This window comes from Amblyomma americanum, chromosome 1 (assembly GCF_052857255.1).
Source record: "Amblyomma americanum isolate KBUSLIRL-KWMA chromosome 1, ASM5285725v1, whole genome shotgun sequence".
NCBI classification, from domain to species: Eukaryota; Metazoa; Arthropoda; class Arachnida; order Ixodida; family Ixodidae; genus Amblyomma; species Amblyomma americanum.
Genome location: NC_135497.1, coordinates 190,167,299 through 190,193,805, shown reverse-complemented (window position 1 = coordinate 190,193,805; position 26,507 = coordinate 190,167,299). Strand labels below are relative to the sequence as shown.

Genomic DNA, 26,507 nt, shown 5'->3' with positions numbered 1-26,507 from the left:
AGCTAAAGCATATCTTTCATTTCTGCTGCAAGTGACACAATGTTTCTGGTCATAACCGACAAAGGAGCCGCGTTTCATCGTAAGCTTAGTGTCTGACAATTCCTACCTTTAGGTTCTCTGCTGTTCAGAATTTCAGAATGCAAGGCACTGCTAAGCGAAACATCATGCACAGGCTGCACATGCCCAGGATTAACTATGGATGTCTTTTCTGTCATAAAATTCAGTCGGAATAAAAAAGTACCTGGAGCGAAGTTTGAGACTGCAGAATCACAGGCCTAGTTGTGCACTGTTATGTTCGCCTCCTTTATACTTTTGTACCATGCAGTCAAAGAACCTTGTTTGTCTGGCAGTGTCGTTGGCTATCTGGCAAGAAACCTGTGGTTGCGTTGTAAAGGTGCAGGACGGAATTAGGGGGCAAAAGGGGGCGTCTCGCACTTACACATCGTTTATCCCTTCAGGCCGTATCCTCCGTATTTCAGTCCTCCCCCGTATCCGAGTCCACCACCATAGCCCAGTCCACCGCCGTATCCGAGGCCACCTCCGTATCCAAGACCGCCTCCGTATCCGAGGCCACCTCCGTATCCAAGACCACCTCCGTAGCCGAGCCCTCCGCCATAGCCGAGCCCGCCGCCGACTCCTCCGATGCCGGAGTGGGCCACGATGGCACCGCCGCTGTTCACCTTGTTCACGTGGTGCACGGTGCGCACCACGAAGGCGGGACCAGCAACCGCCTTGGAGAAACCGGGACCTCCTCTGATGAGGGCCACGCTGCTGCCTACACCTACACCGCCGACGCCGCCGCCGTAACCGAGACCACCGAGCCCTCCACCGTAGCCGAGTCCTCCGTAGCCGAGGCCTCCTCCGTAGCCACCTCCGTAGCCACCACCATAACCGCCGTAACCACCGAAGCCACCCAAGCCACCGGCAGAGACGTAAGCCACCGTGGCCAAGCACAGAGAAGCAACCTGAAAGAGAACGGCAAAAGTAAGCTTAGCAATTAAAATTGAAAATTCATTCGAGAGACGCCGTTGGACCTTCAAGCAGCTTCGTAGAGGGCATCATTAACGAAGAGAATTGTGCTCGAGGAGCATTTCAACGGCAACTTCGCCTCCTCAATTACTCTTTGTGGGTGCGGCAGCCGAGTCATTTTGCTACTCTTACTAAGTGTCCCACTTAGCAATTACAGATTTGGTGAAGCGATGACTACTTCACTTTGTTCGGAGCAAGCTCTACAATCTCTTAGAATGCGGTATTCGCCTGCTTAAAAACACACTTTTTCTTTCCCTGTTGATACCAAACATTCCTCTAGCGCATCATTGTTTTTATCTTCAGCACAGAATTACGTCACAATCAGTTGGTACGGTCTGTGACATTTTCGTCTTCTATTTATGAATGTTAAGATATATGGGCAGCAGATATAGCCTCTACAGATTGTGTACGGACACTAGAGAGAAGGTAGCCGCCGCGGTGGCTGAGTGGTTATGGCGCTCGGCTGATGGCCCGAAAGACGCGGATTCGATCCCGGCCGCGGCGGTCGAATTTCGATGGAGGCGAAACTCTAGAGGCCCGTGTGCTGTGCGGTGTCAGTGCACGTTAAAGAACTTCAGGTGGTCGAAATTGCCGGAGCCCTTCACTACGGCTTTTCTCATTGCCTGAGTCGCTTTGCGACGTTAAACCCCCGTAAAACAACTAGACAGAAGGTAAAGTAAGATAATTAACTTTCACCGACTGCAAGGAGGGCAGTTTGCGTCACATTTGAATTAAAAGGAGTAGTAATAAAGCACGTGAGCACGGAAAGGCTGTACAGGCAGAAAAATCCGTTCTTTCTTGTGCTTCAGATAGCAAAGCCAGAAATTCGAAGTAACAAGCTCTGAAACCCATTTTACAAAGCTATTCAGACGCAGTCGGTGCTAGCCTGAACTACTCTCTCATTAGTAATCGTAATCAGTCACCGGTAGAGCGAGGCGGCAGTCACGAACCGATCTGACGTTTAAGTTTAACGAATTCGGTATTTGAGCTTAATTTCACGCGTGACAAGTGATGAAGCTGCTCTCCCAGGCAGGGGGCGTGGTCAGGCAGGCCCTCTTTAGGAGCGCACGCTCGCACTCTTGCACGCGTGCAATTAATTGGTTCAGTCTGCTGTGGTCAGTGCAAGTGCTGCCTTAGAAGTTTCACTTGCGGGGTTCCCCTCACATTTCGATCCGCACTGCAACATACGAGGCGAATCTTTGAAGCAGGCGCGTTCTTAAATCTCCGACTGGCTGCTTCTGTCACTGCATGCCGTAATCGCAGCGGAAGCTTTGTAGGACAATTGTCAAGAGAAAGTGGCCACCAGCCGGGGCTTACTTACAAAGGCGTTCATGGCTGTTTTCAGGGGAGCTGCAGGAGCCGACTTGCTCTGGCTGAGACCAGCGTACACCTTATATATCCCTGGCGCACCGCCTTGCTCGCTCACGTTGCGTCACATCGGGATAAGCTTCCACAGAGGCGGAGCCACTGGACATTCCTAACGTGTTTTGGTTATTTTTTCTGGGCTTGTGATCAAAACGCGACTCCGGGCGTTAACCGGTAAAGCAAAGCGCCACCCTTATTTGCATGTACAAAAGAGAGATCAAAACTTTAGTGCGATCTCTGCGATAGGTGTTTCCAAGAGCTGACTGAAGAACTGCTCTTGCTTCTTAAAACCAATTGGCGGGTGGATATTACGGCTTGTGGTGCACCACCCCCATATCCGGGTTCGATTGGCGCGCTGCGGCTTCCCCGCTGAACCCGTTCTCTGCGCGGAACTCTTCCCCGCGCGGTGGGACGGCTGGGCGGCTGAGCGAGCGAGCGGAAGACGATGCGTACCCGTTTCCTCAGAGCGCTTGGTTCGGTAACGCTTACGCTTTCATTTTTTTCAGTGCTATGTGCCTTTCAGCCGTGGGGCAGGGACGCGCCTCGCCAGCTCCTCCGCTTGTTCTTTTCTTATTTCTTTTCTGTCCCCGATCGACGCGGATAGCGAGCTTTTGGTACGCTACGACAGTGCGAGGGTGCCGTCGCACGCTCCAGTTCTGGGCTTCCTTGTCCACCTGCCAACATAAATTGTAATGCCATACAAGTAAGCGCACGTGCATATTTTTTTCTTCTTGGCGCTCTAACTTTTTGCGTCAATCAGGTGAGTCTATATGGAGCGGGAGTGCCCCGTTTAGCTCTAAACACTACAAATCAACAAGGGAGCAGATATTCTATTCGTATAAGTACGTCGTATGCCCGATGCAGCGCTTGTGCTAGGCATGTTTCCTGCCACCTAAGAATGCCGCTTTTTCTAAAGTGTGTAACGCAACTTTGCCCTATGCGGACATTGTTTCTTCTGCTTGGCAAAAAAACATGTTATCTCCGTCTCAAATAACAAACTCAGGGACATGAAAAAAGCACCAAAGGGTCTCTTCTCGCTAAAAAGAGAGGAGTTACGTTTGGAAAGTGCTGCTAAGAATAACATGAAGTGTAAAAAGAAAAACCCTACCTACATTTACTGATCTCGGCCTGGTTTCTTGCTCCAGCAAGGATTTCCCGCCGAAGTATGTCTCCCTTCATAACATTGCTCTTAATTCATTAACACTAATAAAACGGTAACCATGATTAAATTGCCATAATGTGAAGTCAGTGGCTTCTCTTAAGTCTTTCAACAAATAAGGAGAAACGTATCCTGCCAGGCGTTAATTGGCACATACGTGGCATATAGCCCGAGCAGCGTGGTTCGGTTAGCAGGAATCGTGCATAGTCGATCCCAATGGCCGAAGTTAAAACCAACGCTCGGTTATTACGAAAGAGGGCTGTGCTACCGTCAAAATACGTATATTGTTATGGAACTGCGTCTCAGATAAATCGAAACAACCGTGGCGGCAGCACTCGTTTATAACGAGCAAGGAGGAGCTTCCCACCAGCGTGCAGACCGAAGAGCGTCTCTCAGCTCCCGTGATCTCCTCCGAAAGGAAGTGTCAACCGCCGGCGAAGCGCGGCCAGATAGGCTGCAAGGTCAATCGGCGCGTGCGTGCGTGCGTGCCGGCTGCGAAAGATGTTTAAAGGTGAAGCAGAAGCGTGGTAAGAGTGAGATGGGGGCAGTGTTGAAAGCAAAACTATGCGGCACAATGCCGGTGGTCAACCAATGGCAGTAATATGAAAAGTTAAAATACATGTCACGAGTTTCTGCTAGCCCATCCGGTCACATAGCGTGCGTCGCTTACCCGATTGGATACCCGCCTTCTAAGCGGCTGCCACGTGCAGGCAGCGATCAGACGGTGACCTGTCTGCGTCACGCGTGTGCAGAGCGGTCGAGCAGCGCTGTGAAAACTGAAATCAGAGAGTAGCTGATGGTTTCTGGCAAAGTGCTAGTTCCCACCTGGTTTTTAGGTCTACGCGGCTTTGCCTCCACGCAAACGTTGCTCAAGTATCAAGACCCTGCCGCGAGGTGTCGCTTTATTTGGAGTCCAATTTTCTTCTCGAGTGCTTTACACAAGGGTTCGCATACTGTGCGTTCTGCGCGCACATGGGCGGCAGTCGCTTCTTCGCTGCAGGTGCTGTCGAGGACTGAAGACAAGGACACCAACCTACCACAGTTGCCGCGAACGCCTCAATCACTATCGCTATTATTGCAGCCCTAAAGCGCCTCGTCCACAGGAAGGGACTCGGCCAGGAGCACATGACCAAACTAGAGAACTTAGAAAGTGGCTTGACATAACTTTCTCTGAAGAAACGGACGTTCACAACGAACTTTTTAAAGAAAAAAAAGGTGGCAGAGACACAAAAAACAGCTTACGTGTGAGAAGGTGTAAGCCCGCCCGCTCACTTTGTGAACGCAGTCGCCACGCGGCGTGATGCAACCCTAAGCCCCCCACGCAGTTGGCAGTTCTACCTCTGCATGGCTTTACGTAGCCGCCGCCACGACTCCGTCGCACCCTTCGTGAAGGCAGTCGCCGCCTTACCGCGGCCCGTGCTCCGCCTTAAGAGTATTACGCAATAAATAATGGGTTAATGCCCATATACGCAGAATTGGGCTTTTTTACTTAACATTCATAGAACCCTGGGAGTCCTCATACCACTCCTGGTGCAGTGGTGCAGCGGTTAAGTGATGCGCCACTGTCCTGTGATGGCAGGTGCTGCCACCCAGGTTGCTCCCATGTTGCGACCCAGGTTGCTCTTCCCGGGCAACCTCGCGCGACCAGTAATTAACCGCCACCTGCCAGGTTGCATGTGGACGCCACCTTTTATCGGTACCATCGAGTGTCAACACACACACGCACGCACACACCCCCCGCTGCGCCCTTTCGGGCTCTAACCAGCGTGTCTCTACAGATGTACAGGTTCAACCCTGCTGTTCCTTCATTCGAAGAGAAAACTTCAGGGTATAATTGCGGCTTTGGTCAAGTCCGTTTATTTTTCGTTACTGCGTACCGCACCCTCCGGTTAAGCCGACGGCGACGACGCCGGACGACTACTACGCGCAAGCCAGGGACAGGCTCCTAACAGCTATCGCTGTAAAAGGAGGAGAGGGCGCGATTTCGTGCACTCTTAAGGCGAAGCTTAAGCATCCTCCTAATTTTTTTATTCGACGCGGGTGTCACTTGGCACAAGTTTAGAGGAGGTGTGGGGATGACAGGCGACGTGTTCGCTGAGTGGTTTGTTGAGTTCGATCATAGCATGGCGTAAAAAAAAAATAAAATAGGGAGGTCCTTCTAGTGCTCGAAAACCATGCGGCGCACCACGTGTTTCCTTCCTTCACTGCAGTGACCCCGCTCTGCTGCTACCGAACGCGACGAGGAAGACCAGCCACTACTTGACTTTTTTCTTTTTTGGATTAAAGTGCACCCACACTGACAGGCTTCAAACCCGGCTTAACCGGGTCTCATCACACAACCCGTCATACTCAATCACACCAGCATCCAGCTCTCACTTTGCCCGCACATCAAAGTTCCGGAAGATACACGCTTGCATCGAGGAAAGGCGGCCAGGCAGGAGGTCGATCCTGCGCAGCATATACCCCCGCACCAAAGCACACTGCTATCTCAATAGAGACTTCGATGAACGTGGTGGCTCTGCGCGGACATGGGAATAATTCGCGGGCTCAAGGTATTCTGTCGGCGGCGCGTCACCAGCGCATACTGATAGCAGCTGACTGACCAGGTGCCGCGACGTCCAAGTTCGAATTTATCTGCTCCCCGTCGAGAAATGATAAGGTCCCGTGGATGGAAATGAATGGGAAGTGCATCAAGAACTGCTTCTGTACGGCAGAGTTTAGGGCCCGAAAACCTGGGTGTCGAACCGGACTTTTTAGGGTTCTGATCCGGTTCGGGTTCATGCTCTTCGGGTTGAGTTCCACGTTCGGCTCCGGACCGACATTCCGTTCCAGTTCAAACCGGTTCAAACCAGTTCAAACGGGTTCCAACGGTTTTCGCATCAATGAAATGAATAAAGTAGGATGAATTTTCGAGTCAACCCTCTTGATGCTGTTTCCTTTTCTGTGTGATGTTTGTGCGTAAACTCATTTTTTTTTATTCAGAAAATTCAGACAATACATTGTCTTGGTGCAGAGGGCAAAAGGCGAAAGTGAAGTTAGCCTGACTAGGTCCTAAGCACCACTCGAACCCAACACCAAGGAGCACTTCCATACATACATACAAAAAATTTACTACCATAATGTGAATGTTTGCAACATTCAGCTGTGTACAGCTGTTGCCTGAATTGTTTCATCGTTTACTGAGCTCTGGCAGCTAAGACTCGGCAGCGATCCGTCAAGTTGAACATATGGGAATTAACCCATTACGCGATCGCGTCATGTATACCCTTAAGCCGAAGTTTAATTAAGTGTCCCCTCCAATTTGTGCAGCGGCCTGTTGCAAATGCGTATTACAGAAGCATGTAGTTTGTTTCGTGGACCCCCCGCCACTCTCCTCTCTCACTCTTTTTTTTTATCTCTTAGCTAGGGTCCATGGTAAAGAGAGGGCAGGAAGGCGGGATTCCCGACAGCCCAAAACAAAGTGAACAAGGCCTGAGGAGAGGCCTCAGTCTGCTAGCCAACGTTTAGAAGGTACCAACGCAATGCGCGCTGTCTGTTTTAGCAATGGTTATTGTTCCGCCTCTGAGTTTCTGTTCCACGGCTGCCTGCTTATATTAGACTTTGAGTTGCAATAATACGTGCTACCCATATCAGACAGTTATTAGGTACCTAATAGGATTGTCACGATGTACGTTTATTTTTTTTTTATTACAGACGGAAATTAAGTGACGAATTATGCCTGCCCTACAGACATTGCTCATTGCCAGCGGCAGAGTGCGTTCTGTTTTGTTTGTGTCGGACGAAACACTTAGTGTGTATTTTGTCCTGTGTACTGACCTGGTGTTCTCTGCACTTACTCAGAAGAGAAACAATGCTTTCCACTCTTGTTAAGTACGTACGGTCTTTGTTACTGCAGCTGCTCTCGATGTTTCAATAAAACTTCACTCCGACCGAGAACAGTTACATGAGGAAGCGATATAAGGCAGGAACGGCGTCCTAACGTAACAAAAACTCTTCAGGGGACAAGTTGTCCAGCACTAGTCCAACCATCCATGAGCTTTTTTTTTTCACGATGTTGTTGCGACGTTTTCATGACGCTTCTCTTTACGGTGCACAACATGTGCAGATTCGAACATAGCAACACGATACTTAGGTGGGGTCGTAGATTACTTACGGCATTTCCACGCGCCCTCACAGCTTGTTTTGTGCATATATTGCTGAAAACAGTCCTTTGCGAGCGAGGAACATCTTTGACTGCATACGTATGTATATAGACTGCGCCACTTCGAGCAGCACGCGCCAGAAAATATAAAAAAAAACGAATATAGTGATTTCCGTTTCATGCGTGTGCGCATCAGGCCTTTAGAAACATGTGGGTCTACTTGCGCGCAAGTGTTGTTTCTAGAACGAACGCGCCAGTTGAGGAATGGTGCCGCTTTGTTTGCTCCGCAGTGCGTCGCTCAAGTGCTCTGCACAAGGGTGACGGAGACAACACAGCGCTGTCACCATTGGGGCAAACACGGGAGTTTTCCTCGCTGCAACGCATGCTTTGCGTGTCCGAGTGTTGCAAGGGAGGACGCGAGAAGCCAGCCACAGCCCTCTTTGTGTGCTGCGCAGAGCCGCCTCCCATCGCTCCTGTGATGCTATCCCAATTGAAAGAGAGGTTCGGATCGTGGGCCGCGCCTTGAAGGTCGCCGCAGCCAAACAGTGCCCGGTCATCTAAAGCGGTTCGAGGGCCCGTCGCCTTCCTGCTCACCATCCCCGTCCCCCGTTCATCACTCTCACCTGATCCACTGAAGTGGCTCAATAAATTTCTACCAAACAACTAAGCCATCCTTGTTTGTTTGTTTGTTTGTTTGTTTGTTTGTTTGCTTGTTTGATTGATTGATTGATTGATTGATTGATTGATTGATTGATTGATTGATTGATTGATTAAGTGAGTGAGTGAGTGAGTGAGCGAGCAAGCACTTATCTTGCTTATTTCTTCATTCGAGAGGCGTGCTTTATAAACCGTCTGAATGCCCAATTACGGGACTAATTTTCTTTAATTCAAATTAATCCGCAACATTTAGCCATTTTCGCATGAAAATCTGCGCAGTTTCCACAGATACTGATGCTGTCTGCCGTGTATAGTCGTTCTGCGTCATGGGCATGGCCATGCGCATGGTCATGAAGTCCATTCTGCACGCGCTCGGCTTTTTGTGTATTTGTCGCTGTGGGTACCTACTGGGACAGGCTTTTTTAATAATTTAACCGACATGATGACTTCAAGTAAAACTCTCAAAGTTCTCGACTGGCTCAGCGTCTCTCGAAACATGTGCGCTTGGCATCGAATGGGACGAAAACGTGACAGTTTTAGACCGAACAGCATTTCTAGAGAACTATACCGGAAGACTGATAAATTCCTGCGTGGTTAATTATCATTTCTAATATGCAGTGACCGTACTCCGAACGTTATAGCAAAATGTCTTTGTATTTATTTCCTTCATTGGCATTATTACTATGTCACAGCATTCGGATTTGATCTGACGTGGACAGTGCATTCCTCCGTGGCTCAGAATTTTTTTAAGGCCATGCATTATTACGTTTGACCCACTGACTTCAGAAATATAGTGCAACTCAAGTCAAGTTCAGCTGAGAAAGACAAGAGATACACGGGCGCTAGCTTTCAACAGTTTATTGCGAACCACGGATCATAGCGAAACATCACGAATGTCGTGTAGCCATGTCACACCAACTCGTCCAAACAGCCACATTACTAGTGGGCCCATTGACGACTCTACAAAAACTACTATGCAGCACATATCTGTTAAACTCTTTCCTTGCCGCGTCATCGGCTATGGGTCATGTATGAACACCGCTTTAAACAAGCCATCAAAAATTCAATTCGGCGCTTGCGGACAAGCTGCGCTATTTAGTTTGCTTCTATAACACCATGTCTTTGGTTTCAATATTCTTTTTTATTTTCTAACGCGAGGACGCGAAGTGAAAAGTGAAACTTTCCGCCTGTCGCCGATCATGGCGTTCGTTTAACAGCGTGCTCTTCAAAGGTGAAAGGCTACACCGAGCACTTTGAGAGAGTAATTTTATTCGGTGCTTTAGGGTTGTTGTAACATACTACCAAGATATTTTACCAAATGTGGCTGCAAATTTTTTAATATGATTATGTCAAGGAAGGCCAAGCCGCATTTAAGGCTTTTTCTGTGTTCTTTTTATTTTTTATTGCAACCAACCGGGGAAAAAAATGTAAAAAGAACAAACTGCAAGATCTGCTATAAAAAACAACAAGAACAGAGTTCACAACAAAAGTAATGAGCGTCAGATCCCATATTTATTTCCACTCATATTAAGATGAAAGCTTTTAATGGCTCATACTTGCGGCCATGACCTTGTCCGGTCTCAAGTCATGTCACACCGATGACTCTATAAGAAAAAAATATTTGTGCATGGCGGCATTCAAACCACCATTCTTCCGTTCCGCAAAAGAGCGTGCTAACGACTACGCTACTTCCTGCGAACGCATACGTAGTTTTCCTTGTATTTTTCTTTCTTTTTTTCTGCCCACACTAATGCCTCCCAAACGCCCTTCAGTTTTTCCAGCATTTAAGATTCACAAACAATTGTGTACTACTTAATCATCATCTTAACCACATATCAGTGACACAAGCAGGATCACCGCGCTAAATGCTTTCGCCTCACCGCACTTTAGGTCAACAAAGTTCCCCCCTGAATTTTTTTGCTAACTTGAAAGCCCACAGAAAGAGCAGTGTATTATGTACGCAGCTTAAAATCGCAAGAATGGTAGCTAAGAACATTTGCAACATTTTGTATAATTTAATTTTTTTGTAATCAATTTCTGGCTCAGTGCAGCGGCTAATTTCTGTTTTGCTTGTATTCTTTTTAGTGTTATCAGCGTATTTAACCAATAAATTTAAAAAACATTTTGCACACACAACTCTGTCATTTTCTTCGTTCGGAAGTATAATTAATAAGCTACAGTTTGATGCATTACAATTCGCAGTGCATGCAGTACTTCTTGAAATATTTTTTATTTTAAAACACTCAAAATCGGTCTACTTTTTTTTTCGCAGTAATGAAAGAGTTAAAGAAAAAAATGGTACGGTATGGAGAAACAAAAATTCAACAGTGTTTTGGCACTGTATGCTGGAACAATCTGCTGTGCTCTTAACCCAGAACAGCAGCTTGCGCTCGTTCGTTTTCCATCCTGACGTTAAGACCGCAGAACGTGCACGAGAAGAGAAGCACACACAACGAGCACTGCGTGTCCCATGTACGTTCTGCGCTGTTAACATCAGGAGTGTTATTTAAGTCCCAGTGCTATAACTATTTAGCTACAGTTAATTAGCCAGTTTTAATCGCCGCAGGTATTTTAATATTAGGCTTCAGTTGGAATATTTTAGAGCGCCTAAAGAAGATCGACACGAAAAAAAAGTTCATCTTAAGACAGCGTAATTCTCAGAGGTTTATTTTTTCCGTGAAGGAAGTGTGGAAAAGGTTCCGGGAAAAGCACAAGATTTCAGGCCCCTTCTCGAGAAAATGAGGGCTTCTGCGGGGCTATCTAGGGCGCGCCATAAAAGAGGCCCGCAAGCGAGCACCACCGGACTCGGAATGCTTGAAGCAGGCGCTCCGGCCCCGTGCAGTGTGGCCTCCCCGTGCTTTGTCCAGGACGCTGAAAACAGATCACAATTAACCAGCGGTCACAATATTTGTGCTATGGATTTTTTCTTCTGACTTCTTATAACCTCTAATTAAAGATTTTCACCTGTCTAGAGGAGTTCAGATGGGGATGACGGTCGTGTTTGAATTAATCACAGAATCGTGAAAGTTTTACTTCCATCTCTCGACCGCAAGCAATATTGCTCACCTCAGCATTTTCAATCCTCCTTTATTGTAGCAGTTCGTTTCTTTGTGTTATATTTAAGTCTTTTTTTCGGTTGTTTATTTCATAACGCGGTTTTCGTTTTTTTTTGCAATTAATATTGCTTTATGCGAGTCAATTGCCAATTTTTGTCGGTGGAGTCCCCGGGTCGATAGCCTTGTGCATACTGGAATATTTCTGTGCTTACTGTATTAACCGCATTCATTCATTCATTCATTCATTCATTCATTCATTCATTCATTCATTCATTCATTCATTCATTCATTCATTCATTCATTCATTCATTCATTCATTCATTCATTCATTCATTCGGTTATAAAATATGCTATTTGTTTGCTATCAAATCTCATTTAGAGTGTACTGGGGCGTTTTTTGTGACCACAAGTAGTGTATTAACCGGTAATTAACGCACAACTGGTCTTGCTTAGAGCTGTTTTCGTTAAAGTAAATGCTATTGGCAATTAAAAAAAAGTAACAGAAATGAAATGGAGAGCCGTCAGACAAAAACGCTAGTGTTTAAGCTTACTGCTAAAAATGGGGTTGTCGTGTTTCGTGTTAGCGTTAAGTTGTTGCAGAAGTTTGAGCGAAAGGTTTGAGCTAGACATCACGTGGTCTGCATTTTACGGCGGCGGTGGAACTGTCACTGAACCGTCTCGGTAGCCAGAACATGAACCTTTGTCGTGGCGCTTGTGCATAGTTACACGGCCTTGTGGACAGTGGGGAAACCTACTCAACCTTGTAACTTCCCTGAACGGCTGATGACAGCGAACAAGCAGCGCTTCGCTAGCAAACAGCAAGGTGGAGCCTTCCGACAGGCAGACGCGTGTAAAGCTAGTGGACAATGCGTGAAAGCACACAACTGCGTTAATCCAAGGTTATTAGCGCCTTTTCGCGTACCTGGCTTCCGTACTTTGTTAATTATCTCCTTTGAGTCTACCTCCAGGTCAACAGCCAGCTAGCTGCGGCGTGCATGTCAGGGATACTGAATTTTTTTAGGGTAAAACCAAATGTCTAAAATTGAATTCTTTGTAGTTTCATCGTTTTTTTCTTTCAGTTTGAACTGAAAAGCCTACACCCTAGATATGCCATATATGCTGCAAGATTTAAACGTTCATGACAGTACGGTATGGCGCATGCATTCAGCTGAAAGGAACAGCTGGATGGGCTGTTGTAGATCCGACGTGCTTTTATTGCGCTCTAACGCATCTCAGAAAGACATTTCACGCATACGGTGAGTTAGTCTTGGCTTAGACATTGCACACATTGTCTGGAAGCCCTTCATAATTTTTACTTTGCTGAGCTCAAAGAGTTCACATTAAAGCTTATTTCACATCGATGTATCTTAAATGAGAGATAGGAATTGTTACGTAACTTGTTGCGGAAAAAACTTAGTCGCACAGCGCTGGCACGGCGTATACTGGTTTATATGCTTTATTTCATTTACTAGCGCTAGGTTTTGTATAGACTACACTTATATCGGCTGTCTGCGATTAATCTGAATTTGACGTCTATATTGTGCATGCATTTTTTTAATTCCTAAAGGAAAGCAAGCGCACGCGGGAAATAGAGAGAGCAAAATATTAAATGAAAGTAATGAAGTCAGATCGCACAAATTTCCTATCGCACTCAGCCACGTTTTTAAACTGGATGAACACGATTTCACGCAGCGCGATGCTGTCACTGATCGTATAGCTCTTAGAAGAATACTCTGCGCGCTCGCTGCTGTCCCTGTACTATGTTATGATCGTCTATGGCTCTTGTGGCACTAAACATTGAACGGAGGGAACCGCATGTACAGAAAATTGCCGAAGACATAATATCAATAAGGACTTCGGTCCCAAGAGCCAGCGATAGCACTCACTTGCAACATTTATATGCATCTCACGTTTGTTTCTTGTGCATACTGCCTGTGTTTCATGGAGACGGCTATTGGTCATCCCCAGTGCCGTGGGTCATTAGCTATGATAACGAATACGAAGTGCGGATAAGTTTTAATGTGCGACATTCCACCGCGCGCGCTACATTTGCTCATGAATACAGTAGTACGTGGCCGCCGCAGTGGCTCAGTGGTTATGGCGCTCATCTGTCGATCCCGGCCGCGGCGGCAGTCCAATTTCGGCGGAGGCTAAATTCTAGAGGTCCATGTCAGTGCAGGCTAAAGAATCCCAGGTGGTCGAAATTTCCGGAGCCCTTCACTACGGCGTCCCTCATAGCCTGAGTCGCTTTGGGACGTTCATTCCCCATAAACCAAACCATAAACCAAATACAGTAGTTAAAACTAGGTATTCTAGACAGCATTACTTGCAAAAGCAGTTCTCAAGTGCCGTGGCAACCGCGCGAAAGTGAGCGACTCACTGCAGCAGACGGCGCTGCAGGCAACAACACACCGGCCTACTCTGGCTGGACGGACGGACGGACGGATGAATGGATGGGAGTGTCCCCTTTGAAACAGGGTGGTGGCAGTTTCCACCATGCTTGGCTTTTTTATTCTTGTTCAACTGTGTTATACATTAGTCTTAAAATTCTTCATTTTCTTTATATATATTTCCAGTCCTACACTTCGAACTTTATGTGACCCCTTTGTTTTAGAGCCAACAATCTTCCAATCGTTTTTGCTAATTTCCGCCGCAAAATTATTTACCTCACTATAGTCATCTCTGAACCCTAGGGCCTCAGGAAGAGTGACTGTGCCTGCATCGACATCCGGATGGATACAATCACATTCCAAAATGAGTGTTCAAATGCTTCTATAGATTTACCACCACACAGCACATGTGTCATCTTCGTTAAATTTCTTTTTGCAGCTGCGTGTTCTAAGGCACCCGGATCTAGCTTTAAGGGGTAGGGTTGAGTTATCAAAAAACTCTTCCTTCCTGATCTGCCTTTTCCAGTATCGATACAGGTCTACACTAGGCTCCTTTTCCATCGAATTAATCCAGTTTTTACCTTCCACGTTTTCACCTCTCGTTTAATGCTCTTTCCTTCTCCGTCCTTGTGTCCTGCATACTTATTGGTTAGCTTTCTAGTTCTTTTCCGCCATTTTGAGTCAATGCTCTTTCTGTAAACGTATTTAAATACCTTAGCAGTCCACCTGTTATTGTCCAATTTCCTCAGACGTTCTTCATACAATATTTTGCTCTGAGCTTCCCGTGCTTCGAACTATGCCCAGCCAATACCCACCTGTACTGTCTCCTTTGTGGTCTTGCCGTGGGCACCTAGTGCTAATCTTCCAACAGCTTTCTGATTAACTTCTAATCTCGTCAGAACTTCTGCCCTTAAGCACAAAACCGCGTTCCCCAAAATAAGTCCAGGAACCATTATTCCTTTCCAAATACCTCTCAGTACTTCATATTTGTTGTAGCCCCATAATGTCCCTTGTTTCACTATCCCGACATCTCTTCACTCTTTCACCCTAACAGACTGTTCGTGCTTTTCCGGCACCCCGAGATATTTGTATTGGGCACTCTGGGGATTTCAAAGCCTTGTATTGTAAGCACCTGATCTGCTGTATCGTTGAAAATCATCTGACCGGAATTAGTTGCACTAAAACTGAAACCTAGAGCATCTCCTTCGTCTCCACAACAATTAACCAGAGTTTTCAAATCTTCCTCGGGAGCTGTTGCTCAACAACCTTTCTGCCTAACAGTTCGACAGATTATCACTAGGTTATTTTATTGTAGCCTTCTTTCATATAAAGCAATTGACATCATATAAAGCAATTAATAATCATATAAAGCAATTAACAACAGCGGTGACAGAGGACAAATTTTCCATTAATCCTTTGCGTACCTCGACATTTGTCGTGCTTTTTATCCCTTCCCATGCAATTTCACCTTTATTTTCTCGGTACATTTCCTGTAGGAAATGAATTACGTCATGACCGATGCCTTCATCTTTTAATATGGTCCACATGAGTTTCCTGCTCACGTTGTCGTATGCATTGCTTATGTCCAGGAAGGGTAGATACAGAGGTCTGTTCTACACCTTGGCTGTTTCTATGTACTGGGTAAGATCGAACAGGCTATCATCTAAGTGCCTACTCCTTCTGAACTCATTCTGAAGTTCTCCGAGAAGCTTATTACTTTCTACCCTGCATTTTTAATTTCACCGCCTGCATTGGCAGCTTGTATATAACAGATGTTATTGTAATCGGTCGGAAGGATTTTATGTGCATGTCTTCTCATTTCCTTTTATAAACGAAGTTCGTTTTACTCTGTTTCCAGCTATACCGTATTTGCTTATTTGTTATGACTGCCTCCGATGCTTTTAACAAAGTTTCCTTGCTCCCTGGAGCAAGTTTATTAATCAGCTTGATTAGAATTTCGTCTATCCCTGCGGATGCGCACTTAGGAATATTTGCTTCCGCCTATTCCCAGTTAAGACTGGTCAGTCCTGCTATTATGCTGTGCTGTGTTGCTCCCTCATTGAGGGAGATTAACCTAACGTCGCTCCTAAATGACTCAGCTACAACTGATGAGATGTAGTTCACAGCGTTATCTCCCTCTAAACATTTTATCTCGGCATCTTGAATCTTCGTGCTTTCTTTGATTCGTTTTACACAACCAGTTTTTATGGTTGCAGAATTTTCTTGGCCTCCCTTTAGTTGCATCGCCAACTTCAGCCAGCGAGCGACCACAGGACTGCTCTGCTCTATATTAGCTTGGACGAGGACCTGAACTTGCTGTTTCTTTCGTCGATAAGATTCCCATTTTTGGTCTATTTCCGCTTGAGATAACTGCGCCTTCATTGCTTCGCTGTGTTGCCTTGAAGCCACTCGTCGTTGCTCGATAGCCTCCTTAATTTCCATATTCCACCAGTTTCATAGCTTCCTCTTTCCTCTCCAGCGGTTTACCCCTTTTACTTGTTTTATTTTTGTACTGATGAGTTGTTCTAACTTATTATAACCTCACTTTTATCATTAGGATTTTCTCTGTCACTTCCTCAATGGCGACTGCTATTTGTGCCGTTTGTTCATCGTTTAATTTTGTGTTGTCTTTATTGCTTCTTTGCATTTCTCTTTCGATCAGGGCTCCCAACTGCAGGCTAATACGCTTGTGGTAACTTCCCATACTGTACTCCACCTCTTCGTCTATTTGCATTTTTGCGAGCTTGCTATACATGCCCTGCGACATGAGGCAGTAGTCAATGGTCGTCTGCCTGTTCGTCTGCTCGTCTGCTCCGGCGTCCGCCAGTGCCACCTATGTGCGTAAACACGGTGTTAGTCGTCTGTTGCTGTTCACGCTTCATTTATCGTGCTGTTTGAGGACTGCCTTCAATTTGAAACTATCTAGGGCGTCTAATCTTGCGAGTAAACGTAACGCACGAGGCAGCATGACGGACTACACGAGAAGCTTGCGCGATCCGGGGAACCACCTCGCTCATCTAAGTTTCTGTTCAGTGAACTGTGCGCCTTGGTGCGGGGGGTTTATGCTGCGCATGCTCAGTCGCCTGGATGGTGGCCTGTTGTTGGCGCATGTGTATGTCTCCCGCATTTTTGATGCGCAGTTGGAGGGCAGTGTACGAAGATATGAGAATGTGTGTCTGCATTGCGGAATAGTATGTGCGTACGTGAAGCATGCGGTTGCTCAGCGGTTTTGATTTCTATCCTATACAGAAAAAAAATAACTGACGCGATAGTTTATTAGTCTAGCGCAGCATCCTGTGAAGCTGACCTGTTCGCGCCAACCCGGGTCCGACTCCCTCTCGTGGATGTAATTTCTTTTCTCCGTCTTTTTTCTATCTAGACACATTTTGACCTCGGCTAGGCTGAAGGCTGAAGCAAGATTGGTGCATCCAGTATGGCTATCGCTTTGAAAGATAGGCGGCTGAACGCGGTGACATGTAAAGCGCCAAATGCGACGGTACGTCCAGCAGCCAAAACTGGCCAACACCAGAGTGCGGTCACCGCCATCTATGAAGCGTTATAGAATGTGCAACGCCTTTCATGCGATGCATTTCGTGCTCATACCTACTCTCAACGAGGAGGCAGAGTAAGAATTTTTATTGATTAAGGAACCTCCAGTCTCTTCTCCCTCCTTCACAGCCAAGAAGTGGCGTCTACGTAACCGTTCTCCTGCTACTAATGAGAGGGCCCGCTCCAAGGTCCGCACATATCGGTCACGTGACAGCAGATGCTACACTCACTGGTCGTCGGACTAACCGGTAACGCTTTGTTCACATTGGCCTGAAGGTTATCAGGAGGCGACGGGTGCATGCTAAGGGCTGCTACTGTACTGGGACCCGCAAACACCGCGCAAAACTGTCCTGATACAGGCAGCGCTGTAAATATAGCGAGAGTGGAGGGTACATACTCGTCGTACTGGTGAATTGCAATTCGGCAAACAAATTCTTCCAGGCAAGTACTGGGCGTTCAGCCCACCAAGCAGAGATGCGGATCCTTATATGGCGCATGTTTACGTGCTTCCCAGCGCATCAAAGAGAGAATTACGGCCTCCGTACTGGATGTTTCGCCGGCAGCTGTGAGCATTTGTTTTTTAATTTAGGAGTTATCGGTTGTGCTGATGCGGAGAAAATGCGATAGCAGTCTTTTATTCACCAATATGCCCCAGTTATGACACTGTTCCAATTCTGAGTTCATTGTTTTTCACTCCCTTCATACCCAATAATTCTGGACAACAGCATTTTTGAACGGAAAAGAGTTTATGAACGCAATTTTTTCATATATCCGCAGACCTCCCGTCGGCATGCTTGTATTTTTTTTCTAATAACGTTTTTTGCTATTCTTATAAGCTTTCTCCATTGGTTTTCTATAGGAGTCTTAACTGCTCCATGCGAGCATTAGAAACACGGTAAAAGAAAGATTTTTATACACATCCGAGGAATGGACCATTACCTTTAGTACTTCCATAACAGTACCTTACAATTTTCCAATAGTCAAATTTTTCCTCCAAGAATGTTGGACATGATTCTGGTTCCGGCTACGCAAAGTGTGTCACACTGTTAGATCGCGGCGACTCCTCAAACCACTAACAGGGAAGTGGCGCAGCGGTTAGGCGATGCACCACTGCACCGGCAGGGCAGGTGATGCAGCCACCGATGGAGAGCTTGTGGGACACGGGTTTGCTCTTCACGAGGAATGCGAGCAAGAATTGCTCCCGCAAGCCTCGTGTTTGCACAGGTGGCTCTATGAAAGTAACTGTAGCTGGGCGTGCTGGTGCATATTCAGAAAAGACATAGGAGAGCAAAAATACGAGCATGAACGTAGTGAGGGACAACGCTCGTGCCTGTTCCCCAATACGTCAGTGTTCGTATTTTTTGCGCTCCTGGCTCTACGGGAGGCTGTCTATTTTGCACGTGGGCCCGCTGTTGTCGGAATCATTTTCTTCTTAGCCTTCATTTTTACTGAATCATTCTTCCTCTGGCGTCTCTCTCTTCATGCCTACAAGTGTAGAGGGGAAGGGGGTAGGCTGGCAGGTGGCAGGTAGAGAGAGAGAGAGAGAGAGAGAGAAATCCCCTGAACGCAATCTGGCCCGTGGAGGCTTCACAGAGACACAGAACGCCGCCGGATAGCTTACGCCTTCATAGCCCTCCTCATTCTGTCGCATTAAAATAGCCTTTTAAAGTTAGAAGACGGCTCTTTTCGGCATAGCCCTGTCAGCGGTGTAGTGCATCAGAATTACGCTAAGACATGCTAACTAGCAGGCTGGTTGACTAATACTGAATAGTTAACTTTTTAACCATTATTGCTGCGCCCTTTAGTTAATGAGAGGCTTGCAGCCCACCGTAAGTAAAATCCATATAAGTTTTTAGAATTACAAAAGCGCCATTCTCGTCGCCGCTGCAGCGCAAGGAACCTTGGGGCGGCACACTGGCGAAAGCGAAACTGCGCAGCCAGAAAGGGCGCTGGCCGCGCTTACGAGTGCGCGTCACACATCGGGGTGTCTGTTCATTTCGTGTTCATTTCGCAGCGCCCAGCTGGGAGCGGCGAGCGGTCAGAGAGCACGTGACAGGCGCTCGGATGTGTGACACGGCATTTTAGAAATTCTCAAAGCTGGTATAGATAATACTTACGGTGGACTACAGACCTCTCAATAAATAAGCACCTTAAGAGCAGCGGTTAAAAAGTTAACTATTCATTATTAGTTAACCAGCCTCCCAGTTAGCTCGTCTTAGCTGCATTCTGACAATGCTATGCCGAAAAAAGCGCTCCTCTAATACAAAAAGACTGTTTTTAAAAATAGGTGACAGTGTTTTGTGAAACACCCTGTTTAAAGGTAAAATCAATATAGCAAATGCAGATAAATAATAAATATAAGCAAATTCTAAGTTTTTTTTATTCCTTCTTTGATGATCTTGAACAGACATTAAAGGGATCATATGCACACTACACTGTATACATGACCCCATGATTCAGTACTACTGTATGCCATTGTACTGTTAGATGTATGATGACGTGTGATTCATTTCAATATATACATGCATAATTTGCAATCGCAACATTTTTCTTGCAGAACTCATGGTACAGTTCTTTGTTCCCACATAATTTGTATCTATAACTCCGTCGTTCTCGTCAGCAATAAGTAAATAAGTGTTTCATTTCACGTTTTGTTTTCTCTTTTTTTTGCATTGAAAAACTGCGCGGATGTTTGTGAAAATTTATACTGTTTACTCCAACTGCTGCTGGCGGCTGCCTTCTGCTGTTACCGGCAGAAAGGCAGCCGGGAGCGTGGTTCCTGTCAAGCCAACAGCCTTGTTGGCTTTTTGGTCGCTCTCCCAGCTTCACTTTCTTTGTCGAAAATTGATTGATTGATTGATTGATTAATTGATTGATTGATTGATTGAATGACTGACTGACTGTTTAAGTAACACAACTTCCAATAGAAGGAAATATGCTCCTTGTCTGAGCGCTAATAAAATGTTTCTCCTTATGTTGTTCCGACATGATGTAAACTAAAGATGTGAATGTGGGAAGTACCAATGTTCACTGCACCCTAACAGCGTTTCATTGTTGATCTTTATCATTGAATGATCTCCACCCCACCGATATCCATCCCGACAGACCGAACACACCTGGAACGCGTGACACAGTTGGAAAGTAAACGAAATTAAAAACAAATGCTTCACCCGAGACACCGATAACAAGCGATGATTCAACCCTTACAAAAATTTCTTTAGACAGTCTATAGACTGTCTGTAGGCTTCTGTCTACGCAGTTTATAGACTCTCTATAGACAAACACTAGAGAACAGTCCAAAGACAATACAAATACTATAGAACGTCTATAGACAAGCTATAGATTTATGGTCATACGCTTTTAGTAGACTTTTGCCAATAGACAGTCTGTAGACTATGAATAGACAAAAAGAAATATCTGTTGGAAGGCAATAGGGTCTATAAGAAGTCTACAGACTGTCTAAAGACCATTTTTGTAAGGGTAAGCAGACATGTCGCACAAGCGACGTCATAGCTGGGGGCTTACAAGTGGCGTAAAAGTTTTCGTTACCGGCAACTTACCTTGTGTTGCTCCTGGTGAATGCATGAATGAGGTGAAAACATTGAACGGCCCGCATGCATTCCTGCAGCAGGGTAATCTTTACCTAGCACGGGTCAGACCGCTAATTTTTTCGATGAGTTGACATCAGTTCGTTAAATGTTGGTGCCTTGGACGGCATGTGGTTTTTGGCAGAAATGCTTCGTGCATCTCCAACCCTGTTTCTTTCTCTGGGAAAATAATTTGTTACCCGCCTCGGTGGCTCAGTGGTTAGGGCGCTCAACTACTGATCCGGAGTTCCCGGGTTCGAACCCGACCGCGGCGGCTGCGTTTTTATGGAGGAAAAACGCTGAGGCCCGTGTGCTGTGCGATGTCTGTGCACGTTAAAGAACCCCAGGTGGTCGAAATTATTCCGGAGCCCTCCACTACGGCACCTCCTTCTTCGTTTCTTCTTTCACTCCCTCCCTTATCCCTTCCTTCCCTTACGGCGCGGTTCAGGTGTCCAACGATATATGAGACAGATACTGCGCTATTTCCTTTCCCGAAAAAACCAATTAAAAAATAATTTGCAGAATAAATTTTATCTGCGTTACATAAGGTAGCTAACAGCCAGTGCCACCAGCACACCCTGCCATATACACAAGAACAGGCAGCCTAAATGTTCCAGAGAATCCCTTCTATGACATCACGGGAGCGCGAAAAATCGTTCATGGACAAAGGGATGATAAGGACGGACGGGTGCCACTCCCAACTCCGCCTGTTTCTGTCGTTCCTGTGTCCGTGTCATGATTTGCTCTCCCGTGATATTAACCGAGTACGAACTAGTCCCATTAACCTCCCTTGGGAAGTCCCTCCTCGGAGTTTCGGAAGTCTGAAGTCATTAGCAAGACCAAATTCCCGCACCAATCAATACAGCGTTATCTCTGATTGCACGTGTCGGGTCCCCAATGATATAGCAAAATATTCCACGATGTAAGTTCTTCTTAAAGTCCAAAAATGTAACATGTTGGAACAGAGCTTCTCCTCTGCTCGTTGTGCTCTTGGTCTTTTCAGGGCGTTCGATAAATGACAGATGATAACCTATGGCCAACAGTCATGCCGGAACTTGCGCCGTAGATTTATCGAGAAAAAGGAAGTCCTAAATTAAGCCTTCCAAATTTTGTGTTTCGTGTGTGCGTCTTAGTGAACAACTTCTCGGCTATGTTTGCCAATGACAGCGTCAAGCATAGCGGGCTGCTTGACGCTGGCTACTCATGTTGCGTATCCACAACGGGAAGAGAACGAAGCTTACGCAGGATTTGGTGCAGGGCGACTTTTGAAACCGCATTTTCTATCACTTCACAGCGCTGAAAAATTGGCACGTTATGTGAGTTGTTTCAGACGACGAATGAGGCATTTTTGTTTGTTTTTATAAAAAAGGTTATTTATTTACATATCTTATACACAAGCAGTCTTCTGTAAATTTTCATACTGCTGAATATCCATGGCCGCGGTCGGAGCGTTTACATGAAGCGCGCCGAATTTCCGCTTCCGTGCTGGAAATAAAGAGCAGAAATTGTGGTTATCAAATAGTTTCTGTGTATTACCTCTCTCCCTATCCTCTCTTCCTGTTTCCTCACGTCTTTCATCTCATTTCTCCATTCTGCCTGCTATCCTTTATTTCCGCTGTCCCAACTCAGCTGCTTCAGTATCGATGGCAGATGCCGGGGCTAGCAAAAATATTTTCCTTCCTTTTTATTATTAATTTCATAAAAACCGCTTACTACTATTTCTTTTTCCGCAGAAACTAACGCGGATTCCTGATTAACCGCAACAATGCGCTGTATTTCGCTTCAACTAACGAGAATGCAAAGGTGTATTTAAAGACAGCTTTCTCTTTCTTTTAACTGCACCGGCAACCTAATATTGAGACTTGCTCAGGCAGCCCCTAAAACAACCAGGAATTTCTTGTTTTCCGAGGGGCCAAAAGCGTATATTTACCATTTGATAATCATTCATTACTTTACGCTCAAGTGGACTGTCGCAAATGTAGAAGGGAACTTGCAAATATCGAGTAGCACTGACAGATAGCCATTAACTCAAACAAGTTCGCAAGCGACATATTTGGAGCAGTTGTAATATACAGTGTTTCCTCTTAATCCTTGTGATGTTCGTTGCGCTCTGTATCAGGCGTTGAACAAGCAGTGCACAAATTCTGTTGCCTGGCCGCTTGCAAAGAAAAAGAATGCAGGCTGCAATGGCGTACCAGTAAAAACTGCTTGGCCGTAAGCGAATGCCCTGTGGCATGATTAACACTGTGGCGTCATTGCCCAAAGTGCCCAGTGCCCTATAAAAAAGGTGTGCCCTTGCTACCTTGCTATGTTCCAGCCCCTCCCTACCCGCCTTCTCCAATACATGTTGAGAACTGACGGTAGAAAACGTGGGAGCAAATATAGAACAATACTGTACCTCATATTTGCGTGGAGCTTATCCCTTGAGGGCGTATTTCACGCCGACTCCGTATCCGCCGAGGCCGCCTCCGTATCCCAGCCCACCGCCGTATCCGAGGCCGCCGCCGTATCCCAGGCCTCCGCCGTAGCCGAGTCCGCCGTATCCGAGGCCTCCTCCGTAGCCGAGTCCTCCGCCGACGCCTCCGAGGCCGGAGTGGGCCACGATGGCGCCTCCGCCGTGGACCTTGTTCACGTGGTGCACGGTGCGCACGAGGAAGGCGGGTCCGGCAACCGCCTTGGAGAAGCCGGGACCTCCGCTGAGGAGGGCCACGCTGCTGCCTACGCCTACACCGCCGACGCCCACGCCACCGTATCCGAGACCACCGAGCCCTCCACCGTAGCCGAGTCCTCCGTAGCCGAGGCCTCCTCCGTAGCCAAGGCCTCCGCCGTAGCCGAGACCTCCGCCATAGCCAAGGCCTCCGCCAGCAACTACGCCAGCCATGGCGCCCACCGCCAGAGCGGAGCCGACAAGGAGGATAGCCTGAGCAATACCGATGCAGCGAAGCAAAGTCGTGGTCATCTTACAGATGTTATTTCTGCTGGAGCTTTTGCTCCTCTCGAGATAAATGTAATTTAATGCATTGTTTTAGGATAGATAATTAATTTTCGTCAACACTGAATAGAAAAGTCCCAGGAAGAGAATTTGAAAACCTTTTGAGTGCCTTCTGAGGCCTTAGCTTAGTTGATTTTATTTCCCCTTCTGTCATCTGGTACTTCTCTGAACCTATACGCTAAATATTTAGCCCTGCTTTTCCGCTTCTTCACAGAGTTGTAAAGAGGCGGAACAGGAGGGCAGAAAAAGGAGAATGTTGTAAAGGGCGGTGAAATAAGTAAGTGGCGCAGTTTGCTATTTACTCTCAGCGTAAGCAAGAATTCGCAGTGATTTGGACTGAAAGACGAGAGGAAATAACGTTCCGCCAATCTCGCGGACCGATTCGTGTTCCAAGTTGTTTTTGCCCTGCGAGGTAAGCACTTTATGTGTATCTATTACGAGCCCGAGAGAAACGCTGTAACGAACGAAGCGACGCGTTCATCTGGGTTTACATTCCTCTGAGCGCTCTAACAGAACGGACAAAGGTCTCTTTGTGAGCGCGTCGTGCCTAGCACACCCTACATATACTGACTTCCGATCCGGCGGAGACAGAATATCGGAAAAGGATGAAACATGCCATACCAGGGAGTTCATTGTGCGGCTGTTCGGGGCTGCAGTCCGAAGAAGCTGTGTTGTCGGTGCATCCGCCGCCCGCTTTTATACTGGCCACCACTCCCGGGTTTCTAGCTCTTGTTACGCGCGCAGTGACGTGTCCGCTAACAAGGTCACGACTCTCTTTCCCCCAGCGCTTGTTCAATATCTTGCTGAAAGCGAAACCAGAGCCCGCCCTTTCTCTCACGTAACGCGGAGCAACCACGTGCGCGTCCGTCCTGCTTGGAGGGCGGCCGATTGTGGGAAGATAGCGTAACTGGACCTGCCAAGCGTGTAACCTCTCGCGCTCGAGATGACGAGCTTTACCGGCGCCGCTTCTGCCTTTGGTGCTTTGCATCCGGGTTTGATTGTACGCAGTCAGAATTCTCGTACCGCGCTGTGATGCTATCGCAAAAGCGGAACTGCTTCCTCGGAGGGCGAGCAGTGGGAGTTCGGCCGGGAAGCTTTCGGCACATGCTTTGTCGCTCCCTGTGACGTCGTTGCTTTTTTCCCCGTTTTTATTCTTCGCGCGGTGGCGGCCCCTCCTGTTGCATTTTCGACGGTGAACAATTCCTGCTCTGTGCGCGCGTTTTTCTTTCTTCGAGGGGCGAGTCAAGAAGGAGGAAGACGAAGCGGAGGAGCCTGGTTCGCAATACGGGCACGAGCCGAACGAAAAGTGCAGTTTGTCCGGAACTAAGCCGTCGCGTCTGTGCTGTGATCCTTGTCGCAGCGTTATATGGCTGCAGAAATTAATGGCTGTATGCGCCGTGGGGTAAGAAGCCGCTTGCGCAGACATGATTCGACACTGCAAATCTCCTAGGAATGGAGTAATCGCGAAAAAAGTCTTCCTCGGGCGTTTTATTGCCGCGGCGAAGTTCAGAAACAGTAGATTCTTATCTGTGTACTCCGTGTATCCGATAGGCGGGCAAGGGGCGTTTTTATTTTTCCGACGTCGTCGAATTTTACAGTTCTACCAACGAGTATAACCGCCCAGAATAGTGTGCGGTAACCTGGAGTTGTTTTACCGAATAGGCATTCCAAGTGTTACGCCCGTTCCATTTAACCTATACTAATTATCTTATAAGCAGCGCACACAAGCTTACAATACTGACAAAATGCCGGCGTTACAAGAGAGAAAGTATGCGTTGGTTATGCACTTTGCTATACTGCGGAGCAGGCAAAAAAAAAAACATTGAGCTAGAGCCATCATTAAACGGTACCAGATGACGGTTGTGGGAATATTTTCGTAAATAATGGGAAAATAAGTGTACACCGACATTAAAAGCCTTCCATAAAATGCACCCTGCGATAGCTTACGTCGTCGCGGAATCCTTTCACGCAAACCCAGTTCTTTAGGTAAGCTCACGCAGAGCTAACACAAGCAAAACAGCGCAAAACAGAGGACGAAAAAGACAGCAACGACAAACACATCGCCTAACTTACCACTACTTGCCTTTCATGCGATGTCGCAATAGCATGCTTCCAGCAAAAAAGAAAAGAAACGACAACGAAGGCACCAGCACTTGCACTTGCACATATCAAGAAAGGCTAATTCCTTATTGGATAAGCGAACAAGGTACCTGCCGCCACTTTGCCCCTTTTCTGCGAGTAACGAATGCTTTGTTAAGTTCTCGTTCTCGCTGATCTCTGTAAGTCCGGAGCCCTTTGCATTTTTCAAACTCTGCAGTGCAATCGCAACCTTTCACATGAGTGGCAACCGTGCTCCCTGTGCCCCCTTCGACAGCATTAACGTACTCCCTTATTCTGTCATTCAAGTCGCGGCCTGTGTGGCTGACATATGTCGAACCACTTGACAGTGAAACTTCGCGCACCATCTTGCTTCTGCAATCAACATAACGTGTCTCGTGTTTTTCGCTACCCCCGTCTCGTTTTCGCTTTGGCACTTCCCCGTTCACTTTCCTGCACATCTTGTTGCGCAATTTTTTGGAAGC

At 46.8% G+C, this 26,507-nt stretch overlaps 2 protein-coding genes across 2 annotated transcripts; both read right to left on the bottom strand.

Annotated features, from left to right (window-relative positions):
* Positions 1–444: 444 nt before the first annotated feature.
* LOC144094222 (uncharacterized) lies at positions 445–2,405 on the bottom strand. The gene is made up of 2 exons (XM_077628161.1): positions 2,351–2,405; positions 445–965 (listed from the first exon to the last, which is right to left on the bottom strand). The coding sequence occupies exons 1-2, from the start codon at positions 2,360–2,362 to the stop codon at positions 447–449; spliced, it is 531 nt and encodes a 176-aa protein (XP_077484287.1). The 5' UTR covers positions 2,363–2,405; the 3' UTR covers positions 445–446.
* Positions 2,406–22,283: 19,878 nt separating this feature from the next.
* On the bottom strand, positions 22,284–24,617 carry LOC144094217 (uncharacterized). Its single transcript, XM_077628150.1, has 3 exons — positions 24,547–24,617; positions 23,332–23,853; positions 22,284–22,418 (listed from the first exon to the last, which is right to left on the bottom strand). The coding sequence occupies exons 1-2, from the start codon at positions 24,556–24,558 to the stop codon at positions 23,350–23,352; spliced, it is 516 nt and encodes a 171-aa protein (XP_077484276.1). The 5' UTR covers positions 24,559–24,617; the 3' UTR covers positions 22,284–22,418; positions 23,332–23,349.
* Positions 24,618–26,507: the final 1,890 nt, after the last annotated feature.